General features: G+C 32.1%; 1 protein-coding gene across 1 annotated transcript in view; it reads left to right on the plus strand.

Annotated features, from left to right (window-relative positions):
* LOC127704429 (U1 small nuclear ribonucleoprotein 70 kDa-like) overlaps window positions 1-17,261 on the plus strand; it is an 86,116-nt gene that overhangs the window by 56,015 nt on the left and 12,840 nt on the right. Inside the window, exons 5-7 of the mRNA XM_052208471.1 lie at window positions 481-543; window positions 11,630-11,711; window positions 15,473-15,574. Coding sequence (XP_052064431.1) covers window positions 481-543; window positions 11,630-11,711; window positions 15,473-15,574 — 247 coding nt within the window. The remainder of the gene's footprint in view (window positions 1-480; window positions 544-11,629; window positions 11,712-15,472; window positions 15,575-17,261) is intronic.

A 17,261-nucleotide genomic window follows, 5' to 3' on the forward strand; every position in this document is an offset into this window, starting at 1 on the left:
TTGAAGGTTATAAGGTGGACACCAAGGACCATCTTGGTTCTTGGCCTCAATTTGGCCACTTTTGATGAGTGGGGATGACTCTATTTGCCTGTGCTGTATTGTACATAGTAGTTGAAATGTCAGCTTTTAAGTTATTTGTACAACCTTTGTAAGCATCAAAAAGCATATGATGCTAAGAAGATGAGTTGAATTGCATTGAATCTCATTTGCAATCTTTAAAGAATAAAAAACATGTACCCAACTTCAATAAAATTCAATCTTCTTCTGTATCATTACTAGAATACATATATGGCAAACTTCTCTCAAGCCATAAGAGATTGGGTTTTTTTTTTTTAAACAGTAAACCATGAAATTAGGCAAAGAGTTGCCTGTTGAATGAAAAATGGGCACTCAATGAGATTGAAGATAATTGAAGCTATATTGCCTGAACACATTTTGTACAATCTACATGAAATAATAAACTTGTTTGGTATTTTTCAGAACTTTGACACCAGTGAATCCAAATTAAGAAGAGAATTTGAAGTGTATGGACCTGTTAGAAAGGTAAGATTATCACTCTGTTGCATTTTTTTTCTAAACTTTTTTTTAGTCCCCTACCTACAAAGTCGAAGGGGACTTTAGGTTTGCACTCTGTCTGTCTGTCTGTCTGTCAGTCCAGCAAATCAGTTTTCTGCACTTTTTTTCTTCATGCTTGAAGATATTGATTTGATATTTGATGTATTGTTTTATCATGACAAGTTACAGATCAAGTTCGAATTTTATTGCGGTCTGATGATTTTATGCAGAGTTATGGTCATTGTTTTTATAAAGATAAGATGTGATATGATTGCTAACGAGACAACTACCCACCAGAGACCAAAGAATGTTTTTGTAAGCAACTATTGGACACTGTATGGACTTCAAACTATGAGCACAAATTCACACCTAAAAGTAAGCTGTGAAAGGGAAAAACAAATGTCCTGATTTAGCATCTGTTGCCAGATTGTCTATTTCTTTCCAAATTATTACTAAAAGTAGTCCTGTTGGTCACCTGAATTGCACATAGTTATTGATATGTGAAAGTGATATTTGTATTAAGTAAGTAGTTCAAAGGCCACCTCATCATGATCTGTAAGTTTTTTCTTTGAAGGAAATGGAAACTATGTTTCTTAACTTTGAGATTGTACGTGCAACACTGAACAGTATGCAATTCTCAGGACAATTGAACTAGCCATAGTAAATAATGTTGTAAATTATTGCTATGTTGTCTAGAAGATTTACCAACATCAGTTTAGCTATATCTAAGTATAAATCATTCCAATCACTCCTCGTGGGAGTCCTTGTTGTAACATATCCATACAATTTGATCTGGGAAGTCAGGCTTCAAGCTGCTCAATGTTTACCATACATTAAGAATAAATAGCAGATATTTCTTGCAATAATAACTTTAAATAATACCTAGAGGAAGTTTATGACATTGCAAATTAAATTTGTGGAGATTCATTGAAAAAGCTTCTGGTTCCCTGCTGGAAGCAATTGATTTCTGGTCTGATACAGGACTGTAATGGTTAAAAACTATGTAATATGGTAAAACCTGTCTAAACTGGATATTTCATGACTTCAGATTTTGTTTGCATTAGACAGATGGTTTGTTTACCTAGGTAAACTACTTAAAGATATTCCGTTTAATTATATCATGATGCTTAGATTTTCATCAGGTTTACACAGGGTGGATTCACAACAAAGTTCAAAATTTATATAATGATTGCTGTTCTGGCTCCAGGTTGTTGGAGTATCCAGAAGTCAATATTTTGGTTTCTTGATAAAATCTTGTAAGCCATAATGAATATCTTTTCCAAAATATGGGTTGATAATACCCCATGGAATGAAGAAAAGCCCAGGTGACTCAAAGGTTACAAGGTCAAAGATCATGGTTACAAACGATTTTGATATACTGAAATTATGGTAACAGTTAATTTGAAAATGATATCTTTTGAACCATAAATATCTATCAATCTTGGTTTGGTTTGATATGCCACAAGATAAGGGGATAAGACCCTATTGATTTTTGGATTGATATGCCACAAGATAAGGGGATAAGACCCTATTGATTTTTTGGATTGATAGGTTAAAGATGAAGGTCACAGCAGTTATTGAAAGATTGATATTGGAGCAAAAAGCTTGGTTTCAATATATATCTTTTAAACCATATGTTCAACCCTTCAGGTGTAATTTTTGTAAGAATTGTCAGAATTCAAACAAATTCCTGTATACAAGCAGAGCATATTCGTAGTAAACACAATTTCCCTTTTGAAATTTGGCAGTAAACAGATCTGTGTTTGCTGTAGAAGACTGATCCTTATGTTGATCTTTTAAACTATGTATCAATAAGCATGACTTACTTCTGTCAGACAAGATCTCATCAGTGCTAATCAATTTATTATTTTACCTATCCAGTTGCATACCGACATATATCTATATTGTTTGAGAACAGATGTGTTTTTTGTACACTATTGTCATTTTCTGTATTGTATATCCATGGCATTGTCCAGAATGAATTCATATTTGACTTACTATGGCAATTAAAATGTTAAAAACAAAATAGAACAGCAACATCTGTCACAGGTTGTGGTTGTTTCAAATTTATTTTTTCCAAAAGGGATCTGTTTTTCTTAATATAATTAACTTGTTCGTGTTGGGAGAGGTCAGACAACTAAAATGTACTAATTTGAGATCTTATAATGACATAAAAAAAAGTATGAAATCATGTGCCAATAGTATATAAATGAAAGAAAATGTGAAAATTTGTTAATGAGACTTCAACCCAACAACAAATATAAACAAAAGATGTCTAGAGGACATCCTACATACAGTCTTATAAATAAGCTTTATTTAGACTCGGCATAGTATACAAAACAAGGACATAACATAAGCTATCCACAATAGATAGGTGCTTATACTGTACATGAAGCCTTCCTTAGTCTATAAAAGTTGTGAATAAATTAAACAGGTACAATAAAAGATCTGCCATTGACAAACAATTCTCCAAATAACTAAAAAACTTTCAGATATTACATAAGAACACCACTGACAAGTTATGTACTAAGTGTATGTTCTTTAGTGGTCAAAAGGAGTTGCAGTGTAATAAGGGCAATTGGCTCAGTGGTCAAGTGGGAATGATCTACAGCCCTTGACCATTAAGCAATGTATCTCTGATACTCTTAAGATAATATCAAACGTCATTGCTTCGATGTATGACGTACATGCTATGATGGTTTTGGCCGAGAAAGTAAAAAATCTGGAATATGTTACACTGGTCAAAATGGAATTAGTAAGGTAAATATTCAAGGCATACTTTTTTCATTATTGTTGGTATTCAGGTGAGGGGCCTGACTAAGGGTTTGCTGAGTTCATATTATTCAAATATCTTTCCAGTTAAGGTGAAACAATGATAGTAAAGCATTTCTGTGTTCTTGGCATTAAGACAGAACTGTTTGAAAGACAAATATTCAAGGAAACAATTCAAATTGTTCATTTTATTTTTGAAAATCAAATGCAAACATGCAATGGAAGGCAAAAAATGCCCTGTATGATCCTTCCTGCATTAAGGTCAAAAGTATAAATAGATAGACATGTATACATGCAAAGCATAAGATCAATAAAACAATTGGCAGATCTTACAAGTATTCAGTAATTAATTTTTAGTTCCTTAAGGCTTGCCATGTGATTTACTTTGTAACATTATAGATCATTAGCAGATGTATAAGAGTCTGAGAGAGAAGTCTTAATTATTATATAAATGTGTGATCCAGTCCTAAGATCATGCAACTTTCTATAGATAGGGAGACATGGTTGTAAAAAAGAGCATTTCAATGACAGTGTTTTGTTTCAACTTTTTGTTGGACAATCCTTATTGGTAAACTTATTTTAGAATAATTTTTCTAAGATTGTATCTTGATTGGGGTAATATAAGAAAAAAAAAAACCAAAGTAATGTTATATTAAGACAACAGTTGGTCTTACTTAGTCAATTATTATTGATATGCAAATTGCTAAATACAATTTAAAGGTCAGCTTTCGTTTATGACTGGGAAACATAGATCATGGTAGCAAGTCCTTTCTTCAACAGTTGGTTTTAAATTGAGGTTCATTCAAGGGAGATTATGGTAACAGGTCCTTGATTTAAATTGAGGTTCATTCAAGGGAGATTATGGTAACAGGTCCTTTCTTCAACAGTTGGATTTAAATTGAGGTTCATTCAGGGGATTCTATTATTTAATTTAAGTCTTAGGCTACTTAGAAGTAATTTTTTTTTTTTTTTTTTAAATACTGTGGATTCATCATTATTTGGTGGATACCAATTTTCGTGGATTTAGAGGGTATATGTAAACATTGAATTAAATGTTCAACAAGGTACATACTTTTGACTTAGACTTTGAAGAATCCATGAATATATCAGTTTCTTCAATCCATGAAAACTGATATCCATGAAAATTAATGAATCCATACTAAAAGGTATATAAGCTCTTACCTCATCACCACCGCTTCCCCAAAAGAAAATTCCACCGAGCCTATTGAACATCATAATAAATGTCACCAGGCACTGACAGGGAATCAGAAGAATTCTTATCTAATGCATCGCACATTTTGACATCATCGTTTGATCAACACTAGAAACAATTAGGGGATCGTTGAATGATACAGGTATGAAGCATCCCTAGGTTGTACAGAATTCACATTAAGCAGAAAAGTCAAATGTTAAAAGTACGTGCGATTATAATTTTTCGTTCAAAAAAAAATTGGTACAGTTGTTATGCTCATATGCAACAACCTTGTACTTTTGCAAGTGAATAGCGCTAAGTTGTAGCGATCAGCCCTGAGATAATTTGTCAATGAGATGTACTTTTGGAAAATTAAGGATGATTTATGCTGTAAGATACAGTCTAAACCATTTAAATATCACAAACTGAAAAAAGAATAATAGCCAACTAATTTCTCTTTGATCATATACTTTCCAACAGATTGTGAAAATGCATCAAAACTTTACAATCACAGTGTTTGCTTTACGAAACCGTCAACCTTTTAAGATATGTTTACTGCCAGTCAAAAGGTATGACCTTGGTTCAATACTCATCTACAGTACACAATGCATGAATAGTATGATGCAGGTTCATTAAGCATATTCCATGTCATAATTTTAAAACGTGTCGACAGAGAATGCACATATAATAAAGGTTGTGGCATTTTGACAGCCAGAAACTTTCTAAATTGCAATAGTTTTAATATGGCACAAGTATATGCAGATGCTCTTATTCATGAACAAGAGGTATTTGGACCTTCAAGTGAACATTGACTGAATAAAAATGACATAAAGCAAGCAATTTTTGTTAACTATTTGGCAGAGAGAGTGAGGAACTGTATTTGTTACTCTACCAACCTGTGAAAGAATATAATGCTTTTGATGTATCAGTGTTCAGGATTAGGCAAAGCTTAGCTAATATGTTGGTTAATATGACTTGAGGGCCATTATTCTTGAGCATGAATTAGTATGGTTAATTTTTTCAGGATATGTCTAATTTAAGTTAATTGTTGTTATGTTGTGCTCTGAAACATAATGCCCATTGAGGCTAATCAGAGATAATTTTTTGGTTGTCATATATCAGATGTTCAAAGTTAGGCTAAGCTTATTTTGCTTATTGTCATGGTGAAAGTTTATTTGATTGTGGCTAAGCAAGAACATAATCTATTCGGCTTCTCTATAATAAACTGCAAATTGTTATTGCTACTGATTTATTTTGCACAGCAAGAAAGTGTATGAAAAACAAATGTTTTTATCATCTATTTACAGTTTTTGCTCTAAATCTTTTGCTTTTGCAGCAAGCGTGTTGAAAATTACTTTAAAAAAGGCCAAAGGTGTAAAAAAAGTAATGATTTAATGAGTATATAGAGATGTATAAAGGTTAAGATCATCTGAGAGATGATGGTGTTTATTAATGATAATTGTTACCATATCTATGTTTTGTATACGTAGACAAGATTGAGTGATATGTTTATTGATGGGTGATAAATACCAGTATTGGAGTGAAGCCATCTCCTTGTCAGTTTTACTGTTGTCTCATGTAAGCTTCATCATTACCCGGAGTGTTCCAACTTTGGCCCCCTACTAAATGGCTATTATTTATAGTGTGGGTTTGTTTTGGGTGGAGTCTTTTTGTCTTTTTATGTAGGTGTTAATTTATGTCAGCAGTTGTTACAGTGCAACTAATATAATTGTTTTAAAGGTGAGAGGTCACAAACAATTTGGTATTGTTGAGGATTGGGTAATTGAAGCTAAATCTTTGTCAGGATGGTTGTTTTACATCTCATGGTTCCATGATAACAACTATTTGTAATGTGGTGTGGTGTTGGGTATTGGCGTTTCTGTCTTGAATATTTTAAAGAAAAAGAGCGATTTTGGACACTGGATACAAACTGCATTATCATTAATTTTTTTACTCCCAAACAGGGGTTCTTTGATGGGATGTGGAGTGCTGTCACATTTCATTTTGAATATACCATGTATAACATAAGAGTTTTGATTATTGCTTCTTTGACATGTAATCCACATTTCCTTACATTCACTCAAAGACGAGACAAGGCAAACAATGACCCTTCTATATCTTGACTTGACAAAGAATTACAAAGTATACAAGTTTACACCCTCGTCCTTTTGGTCTCAGGTAAATAATTATCTCCCTGGCAATCACATCTCATCATCTTATTTTTATGCCCCACCTAGGGGCATTATGTTTTTCGGTCTGTGTGTCCGTTCATCCGTCTGTCCCGCTTCAGGTTAAAGTTTTTGGTCAAGGTAGTTTTTGATGAAGTTGAAGTCCAATCAACTTGAATCTTAGTACACATGTTCCCTATGATATGATCTTTCTAATTTTAATGACAAATTAGAGTTTTGACCCCAATTTCACGGTCCATTTAACATAGAAAATGATAGTGCGAGTGGGGCATCCGTGTACTATGGACACATTCTTATTATAATGTATACTAGCGGTGAATCCGTACGAGTGTGTATTTTACTGCTGGACTGATGTTACACCACGGTTCATTGCAGGATCAAGTAGGATTGGGAAGGTTTTAACAATCTACGGTAGGATTTAGATAGTTTGATTACTGAACAACACATAATAGAAAGTTAGGCCACAAAGTGAAGGAACAGACTGTATTTTGTTTTCTATTTCTTTATGAAAGTCCAATGGAACTAAGTAAAGTAAGAATGCTGTCATTTTATGCTGTCACACTCGCTCATGTAAACAGTCAATATATTCAAAATATGATCCTTCAATATTTACCTACTATAACTGATGGTTATAAGTTAAAATTGTCATCACAGCCCCCAGTATTCAAATAGATATAAGAAGACTTGGTATGAGTGCCAATGAGACAACTCTCCATCCAAGTCAAAATTTATAAAAGTAAACCATTATAGGTCAAAGTACGGTCTTCAACACGGAGCCTTGGCTCACACCGAACACCAAGCTATAAAGGGCCCCAAAAATTACTGGTGTAAAACCATTCAAACGGAAAAACCAACAGTCTAATCTATATAAAAAACGAGAAACTCTGTTTAATAGCATTTCAATAAACATCACACATTTCCTTTGACAAAACTTTAGCTGCTACCTGAAATTAGTATACTAACAGGAATAGACTCTCCAAGTACACATGTTCTAGTATATCTCCATGGTTAGCAAAAATACATATAAAGTTCAGAATTTAAATTTACACTTCATGGGCAAACATTTCTACATAGGCAATACATTGTTGCTTTTATCCTGTACTTTCTAAAGTGTTATTCTCCTGTCATGATAAAACAAATGTTTTACTAGCCAATGAAGAGAAATTGATTATTTGTTAATGTGATTTACGAGTTGGTGCACTTTATAACATGTGTATCATAACACATAAAGCATTATTCTCTCAAGTAGGTTGGTTCTTTGTCTGTTAAATGGATGTATTTATGTACTGTTATACATCTAATGATTGTTTTCTGGCTATTTATTATGGGATATAATGTATTTGAACTATACATTCAGACAATGCTCTTGTTTACAAGATTTGAAATGTTTGCTTCTTTTTGTTTTGACTATAATTTAATAGTTGTTTTATTTCTCTGGTATTCTTTTGAATTATTTTGAATTTTGTAATTTGAAGTAGGTAACTCTCCCCAATGCACATTTGAAAATATGTGTCACGATGTATTTGTTTATGATTGTTTTCTTGGATTAGACTAGAGTAAATAAAATTGAGAATGGAAATGGGGAATGTGTCAAAGAGACAACAACCCGACCACAGAACAGACAACAGCAGAAGGCCACCAACAGGTCTTCAATGCAGCGAGAAATTCCCGCACCCGGAGGCGTCCTTCAGCTGGCCCCTAAACAAATATATATACTAGTTCAGTGATAATGAACGCCATACTAAACTCCAAATTGTACACAAGAAACTAAAATTAAAAATAATACAAGACTAACAAAGGCTAGAGGCTCCTGACTTGGGACAATGCATGCTAAATTAGTATATGATCTATTTATTATCCCAAATAAAGTGCAGTGTATTTACTTATTCCAATCAGAACAACAACAGGGCTGAAATCATACATGAGAAATATTTGCCACTGGACATTTAACAAATGGTAATCAGTCAATCATATTAATCAGGCCTTTAATTGTCTCTTTTGAATTGTTTCAGGTTTTGCTTTTTAAGGCCTTTTATTGCTTAGCATACAGTATGACTTTTGCTCATCACCACATTTTATCATATTCATATGATATTGTTATTTTCAAAAGTATAGCATCTTCGTTTTTTTTTTTATTTTTTTTTTTTTTTATGTATTTTAAGGGGGAGGAGATTTTGTGAAACTTGGCAGACCATGATTTTTTTTGTTTGAATTTTTTTATATGCTTGTCATTTTGGGGTCTTTCGTAGCCTACTATATGGTACGAGTTTTGCCCATTGTTGAAAGCTGTACTGCCACCTTTAGTTGCTAATCCCTTACATCATTTGGTCTCTGGTGGAGAGTTGTCTCATTTGCAACCATACCACAATCTTCATATTTTTATATATATTGTGGAATCAGTAATGCTTCTAGAGAATAATTTTAAAAGACTTGTGTTATGTAATAGGCTTAAGGACTGGCATTTTGACATTTTGTTCAGTAATGAAGTTTTCATTCTGTGTTAAATCTAACATAAAGAAGTAGTATCTTTTCAACAGCTTTCGATCTTGTTGCAGAGAGACATGTTAAAAGTACTAATCTTCCCACTAATGCTTAATGTAATGAGTTTATATAGTTTTGTAATAGATGACAAAGTTTATATCTTTGGCAGAAATCTTTATTGGGTGTACCATGGCCATATTTAATCTATTTTTAGTGTTTTTCTATTTGGAATTAGACTAAGAAATGGATGTAGTAGGTGTTTTATGCATTTCTGATGCTTCTCCATACCCATTCATTGGAAAATTTCAAATAGATTATGTACAAAGAAAAACAGATAAGTCATGGAAAATCACCAGTGCATCAAAGACACAGAGAGAGAATTGGAAAAGCTGTTTTATGTTCGCTGATGCAGAAATTAATTAAGTTTTAACAGATTCTGCCCAAACTAAAAGCTTTTCTTTGTTTGAGTTTATTTGAACCTGGTTAACAATGCTTTTGTCAATTTTTTTTAATACTGACAAATTATTTTTAAATATTTATTTTCATTTCATGGATTAGTACATTATAGATGTTTAAGTATTGTGTGATCTTTTATGAACAACTGGCTGTTAAATCAAAAGTACAATTGGTTTTAACCTATATATGTTATGGACTAAGCAGTTTATTTGCAGAGGTGGATTTGGGGGGTGGGGGTGAAAATTACTGGATCCTCCACTGATTTGTGTCAGAGGTGGGGAAAAAACATTTATACTTAATTTCTGCTTTGAGGCAGAAAAAAGAGGGTTGGAAGGTATGTCAAATTGTTAGGGGGTTTTTTATGCCCCCGTCGAGTGGCGGTGGGCATTAACTTTTTAATATTTTACCTAGACTAAAAAGGGAAATCTTAAATTATGCTTAATAAAAAAATTTCTAGACTTAAAAGTGCTTTTAATACCAAGTATGTCCATAAAATATGTTAAGGTAGGCAAGCAAATTTTGGGTAAATAATGGGTGGCAGGAAAGACAAAGATAAAAAAAAATGCTTTTTTTAGTTATTGCCCTTGTACCTTTGATAGATAAAATATGTGCAACGTGGAGGACATTGGAACTCTGTTCTTTTATTTATTTTTGTGTTACAAGATAACATTTCTGAACCCATCGTATGACAGAAATTTGATACTTTTCAAAATCTCAATAGTTAGTATAGTTAGAATGAGTAAATACAGTTCTTTACACAATATAACATGGTACTGGGATAATACTTTGTACTTCAGTATTTTCTAGCATTATGTAAAGTAAAAAGAAATTGTTGAACTGAAAGTAGCTTTTAATAGAAAATTCAAAAGTAACTGCTGTGTTAATTTTATTTGAAAATCTAGCCAGAAGTAAACCCCAATACCTAATTTGAAATAATTTTGAAAATATCTAATTATTTTTTCTCATCAAAAGTCAGGGAAGCTCAACCTGTAATAGTGAAAAACCAATTAAAGCACCAGTTGGGACATAATGTATTTGGTAGTTTGTAATTAACTCTTTGTTTGATTGGACTTTATTCCTCGGTTTTCATCAGTACCGTCATGCTTCAGCATCACAACTACAAATATAGTTTGTATTTCAAATTCAACAAAACAAACCCATTGATTTTTGTCCGTAAATGGAAATAAGAAGGGTCGTAGTTAATGAGATGTCATTAAAATTTTAACGGATGGGAGACAAATCTGGTGAATAAATAATTTCCGTCGTGTAATTAGCGGAGCAATATTGTTAGTATTGTTTAATTGATCACAGTGACAGTTGTTATTGAATATTTTTGTTATGCCACATAGCTATTATACAAAACAATCTACTGGTGATGCATGCTGGGACTGTGGTTTCCATTTGAGTACTCGTAATCAATGCCAAATAACAGTTTTGTTCATACATGCAGCTTGTGTATTGAATTTTCTATAGACAATTACATAATTTGAATCATTGCTTGATCTGAGAAATTGGATAATCTTTGTCAGTTTCAATTTTCTTTTTTTTTTTATCTAAGTTCTACCGTGAAAGCAGATATTGCTGAGTTTGATATAAGCTACATGTAGTTTGGAAGTAGTGGAAAGGCCTACTATATTATTGTTGAATCAACTATAAGTGCTTTCCACTGAGACAATCTATTATTGTTTTAACACCTTTGAATCCACTCCCTTAAAACAGTCTTTTAAAGTTGAAACAACTATTGTAAATAGCCCCCCCCCTCTTTGCCTCCTGCTATTTATCAAGCTATGATAGTTCTATCCTGGATATGTCCATGATAAAAGATGTATGTGTCATATCCTAAATAGAAAAGAGTTATTTCACTTCACTAGAGAATGGTCAGCCATAATCTCTCCTCTTGCCTGTGTCATAAAATTGCTCAAAGGTTTTGGTCTATCCATGCATATTGTACGTGAAGTATTCAATCTTATCTTTTTCTTTTCAGATTTCCCTATTATTTGACAACGTATCACAGAAACCAAGAGGATATGCCTTTATTGAGTATGAGCATGAAAGGGATATGCATGGTGAGTTTGAACACTTTACAAAATGTCAGAATTGATCAGAGCAATTTATAATCTTGAGATTCAGTGGTATCTAGTTATTTGTTTTGGAGACTTTGTAGCAAGTTATATATTTCTCCAAAATAAACCACAGAATCATAGAGACATCTCAGACTAACCATTAGGAGAGTTGCAACAAAATGCACACACAAAAAAAACGATAAAAGAAATTTCCATGTATGATGTGTATTGCTCTGATTACTGGCAGTTATAAGTAAAGAGAAGATGAGTATCATTACTTTATGTATGATTCAATAATCTTGACATTTATCTTAGTTGTTCAACTGTTTAATGATGAATGAAAAAAGGCACTTAAACATTTGCCAAATAATGTTACAAGCTACTTCCATATATATTCATAAATATTTATGTTTGCAAAGTAAGGGGAAAAAATATGAGAGACAGATTTTGATACATGTATCATTTTCCTTCTTTTGATTAGTACTGTTTGGTATTTATGGATATATATGAAACACAATATAATGTATCGTTTGTCTAAATGATATTTTCTTTGATGAGGTACATTTTTAGTTTCACAACACTAGATATTTTTTGTTATTTATGCATAATTTTCAGCTCATTACAATGACAGTTAGCCATATAATGACATCTAATAGGATATAATGTTTAGAGAAAAAAAGTTGGATGTACTGTAGGTTGAGAATTAATTAAGAAAATATGTTGACGATACTGTAGTTTAGCCTCCTTTTGAAATGATATGATTATATACATTTTGTACTAGGTGGACTTATGATAAATTATGGACTGAGAAAATTATATAATAATTAGCCTTTTGATGTTTATATGTTTTTAGGTTAATTTCATTCTAACTACAGGACTTCTGAGGTTAATATTTTATAATACTCTTGTGTTTAAAAATATAATTACATGACAAATTATGATTAAATGCAGGAATTTCTAAATAAAAAAGCATCTTTTCTCTTAGTGTGAGAAGGAAGGGGTTTAATTTTAAATTATTTAACATTTTTGATGCTAAAAAAATTTTTAAACTACAATTGAATAGATTTGTGTGATTATTGATCATTAATAAAAAATGAAAAAAAAAAATATTAAATACATAACTAATTTTTCCAGTAATAAAATTTGTCTGAAAGGCTTAAATTAATCAGAATTTTTTTAAATATTCTAATCAAAATAATTAACTAATCAAAGTACTTATTGCCTTAAATTTCAAATAGACTTGATATTTATTCTCAAAAATAGTATAATAAATCTTTAAAATTTTTCAGCGGTGACTTTTTTTGTCATTACTCACAAATTTGAATATTTCCTCTAACTACAATAGCTTACCTGAAAAAAAAAGAATTGCAATCGAAAACCTCCAACTACCGGTAATTTGCATGAAATGATATTTAAAAATTGTTTGGTAAGTAAAATTGGTATTTGTGTTTTTGGTAAGTACAAAAAGGGGGGAGTGGAAAATTGTTTGGCATACTAACATATCTCTTCTTATTTCTTCCTTCAGATCAATGAGAACAAAATGGCTGATCTGCCATCTTTGTTCACAGTCGTGTGAATGTTTGAAATTATTGCTGGCCATAATAGGTTTGTATGGAAGTGGTAAGACAATGATTTGTCCCCATTCCATTCAAAGAAAAAAGTTTTTAGGGTCCTCTTGACAATAGATAATTCCTTGTAGTTTATGAAATAAACATTGTATACAATTGGGTAATTTTAGAATAAACATTGTATACAATTTAGATTTTTTGTTAGCTCCAAAGTTGGCTTAATATAGAAGAACACACAGTTCTTGGGAAGAATTTTGCCCTTTTTTAAATTTTAGAAATTATTAAACACCCCTCTTCCCAATGTTTTTTGTTTGTTTGTTATTATTTTTTCAAAAAAAGTATTAAAAATCAGGTAAGAAATTTTTTGATTGGGTTTAAATTCAGGTAAGAAATTCAATTAAAAAAATATACAAAAATACTAAATTCAGGTAAGAAAAAAATATTTTAAAATTCAGGTAAGGAGTTAAAAAAAATTAAAGGTTTACCCGGGTAAGTTAAAAAAAATAAAGAGAAAATGACATCAAGAAATGTCGGAGACCAATTGGCTCCAGATTTGAAGACCCCAGTCAGCTGTGTCAGTGATGGCACCTTCCTTGGTCTGGAAATTTCAACATTGGGTTTGTTTTCCTTGTAAGTTTACTGTCAGTATTGTTTTGTAAATTTGTGATTTGGATTTTTTTTTACATGAATCAGATTTTGCCAATTTTAATCATTTGATAAAACACAAAATTTTTATTCCCCTTGTGGTAGGTATGTGAACCCCCAAAAACATTTGGTCAGAATTTTCAAAAAACAATAATAGATATTAATTATTGAATTATTAATGACATGATTTGTTTTCCAGGTAAGTTGCAGATGAAGAATTGAACTAATATAACAGATTAAATGCAGAATGAATTCTGATAGAAATTTTTTTCTAAAGATTATTTTTATTTTTTACACCTGGTCTTGAAGTACTGGTTTGAGATAGTTGAAATATGTCATTATGATTATGAAAAGATCAGGGTGTATATCTATAAGACAGCAACCTAGTAGTATGTTTTAAGATTTAGTAACTTACTTTTTAAGATAAAAATCAATAGGGTTTTACATTACATTTGCAATTCATAGGGTGGACTTTCAAAATACAATTTTAGTATTCTAAGTATAAGAATACGGGCTCATTGAGTGTGGAAAAGGAAATTTATCATAAGGACCTAAGGTGTATTTGCACTTTGTTGTGCTTAATCCCTTTTTTTTTGTCTCATCCCTTTGTCAATATAAAAAAACATTTGATGTAAGGGTTCTGAATCAGTAGTCAAAAAAGTAGGAAAAGACAGAATTCATTCTGCAATTAGTCTACAATAATTTTCTTTCAGCTGCTGTTTAAAATTATTCTTAAGCACTTCATAAGTTAAGCTAATCTCAGTTAATCAATTTCAGAGCGTTTTAGATTCTAGCAATGAAGGTGCGAAACTGTAAAATTACTGTTTGACTAGCAGCGTTTACAACCTTGATTACATGGAAATTGTCTAAATGGAAGGAATTTATAGTTATATTTGGATTATTAAATTGTAATGATATTGATTTCCAAATAAAACATGTAACCGAAGGTTTGGTCTGCTTTCCAACAGTGATTTATATAAAACAGAATGGCAAATATGTTAAAATGACTGCTTAACTTATGAAATGGTCGCTATTCACAGCAAAAATGCTCCAAACATACCAGAGGACATTTTGCATTATGCCTTTCTATTGATTTGGCACATAGGACATATACTCATGTGTGTGCCGGGATACCAAATCACAAGTTAAGTTGTATTCAAGTTTCTTGTCTCTGCTAATGTAGGACAAGAAGCCTGCCAGATTTTCTGGTTCCTTGATCATGAACGACAGGGAAACAGACAGAGCACATCAAGTCATAATGCAAGAAGTCCTTTCATAAAACAATTTATCAGTTCTTTTCTGGCTAAAGTGTTGTCTTTTCATTTTTCATTGAAAAGCTTTCAGTACATTGAAGTCTATCATTTAAATTATTTAACCTGCATTGTTGCTTGGTATCAGAGTAAATTTTTGCTCAGCTAAAATGTCTACACTACATATGAAAAGAACTGACAAATTGTGAAAATAGTTGGAGCAGTTTTGCTATAAAATTGTAAATTTAAATCAAGTTTTCAGTGTATTCATTTTGCACTTTATTTTTGTTTTTGTATCTAGCGGCCTACAAGCATGCTGATGGTAAAAAGATAGATGGTAGACGTGTTTTGGTCGATGTCGAGCGAGGGCGTACTGTTAAAGGCTGGAGACCTAGACGACTTGGTAAGTAATCATTTTGATAACAGATGCTTTGCCTAGATTTATCTGCTTTTATGGCAAGACAGGTCTTTTTATGTCAAATAATTTTATTTATAAATTCTTGATCGATAGCACAGGTTTAGTACAGTAGAAGAAAGTCAACTGATAAGTGAAATTGTCTTTGAATTTACTAGTAGATATATACAGGAAACATCTTTATATACCCCACCTGCCTATATGCACTGGACTTCTATATGATTTTAAAATACTGGGGTTTTATGACAAACAACCAGTGGCAGATTAGAAGATGTGTCCATGATAATTTTTCCTGAATTTTTATGTAATGATTTCCACTAAAAGTACTACTACCTTTGTGCAATTTAATGATTAATCCCATAGGCTCTTCCTGTAGTTTGGGATTGCTCATAGCACCAGCCAAAATGGGCCATTAGAAATTAGATCAATCTTTGACTAGCTACTAGTATCATTTCATTTACAAATGCCCCCAAATTCTGCTAAGGCACTCATTCACAATAAGTATTCTCTGATTCATGTTCACTGAAAGAATTCTGCTGACAAATAACAGTGAGTCCAAAGAGTTTATTTAAAAAAAGTTTGACCAATTCTGCTTAAGCACTCGTTCACAATAAGGGCACTCTGATTCATGTTTGCTCAAAGAAGTCTGCTGACAAATGACAGTGAATCCAGAGAATTCATTTCAAAATTAACTTTATTGTACCTAAAATAGTATAATAAAAGTACACATGTTTTGTATATGGTAATTGAAAACTTGTCCCATCTATAGACATATAGATACATTGTCTGTCATTAACCAAATTAATTCTGTGTCTTCTCTATTGTCAATAACAGAGAACCTTTGTCTGTAATTCCATGTTTTCATTGCAGAGTAGTCGTGGCATAATTACGTATATCTCTAAAATGAGGTATGACAAGTGAGGATTGTAGTCCAATATTGGTTTAATTGCAGGTGGGGGAGTTCAGACTGTTTAAAGTGGAGATGGTTGTTAATTTCAGAGTCCTATTCAAATTGTTACATAACCATAGCTCATCAAGTTTTAATGAATAATTATTTTATAGTTGCTTCCCAGGAGTCCAAATTGCATGATACTGAAGCATAGATTATTTCAGTCTAATCTTTTTTTAAAGAGTAAAAGTCAATTTTTGTTATTCTCAAAACATTGACTGTCTGCAGTCATACTACCCTCTAAGCATTGTGTAGTCATACTATCCTATGAACACTGACTATCTGTAGTCATAATACCGCTACCCTCTAAAAAGTCATACTACTGCTGCCTTCTAAACAGTCATACTACCCTCTGAACATTGACTATTATCAGTCATACTACCCTCTAAGCATTGTGTAGTCATACTATCCTCTGAACAGTTTATCTGTAGTCATACTACCGCTACCCTCTAAACATTGACTATTATCAGTCATACTACTCTCTAAGCATTGTGTAGTCATACTATCCTCTGAACACTGACTATCTGTAGTCATAATACCGCTACCCTCTAAACAGTCATACTACCCTCTAAACATCGACTATTATCAGTCATACTACCCTCTAAGCATTGTGTAGTCATACTATCCTCTGAACACTGACTATCTGTAATCATACTACTTCTACCCTCTAAAAAGTCATACTACCGCTACCCTCAAAACAGTCATACTACCCTCTAAACATTGACT

This window comes from Mytilus californianus, unplaced genomic scaffold, assembly GCF_021869535.1.
Source record: "Mytilus californianus isolate M0D057914Y unplaced genomic scaffold, xbMytCali1.0.p SCAF_6, whole genome shotgun sequence".
Lineage (NCBI taxonomy): Eukaryota > Metazoa > Mollusca > Bivalvia > Mytilida > Mytilidae > Mytilus > Mytilus californianus.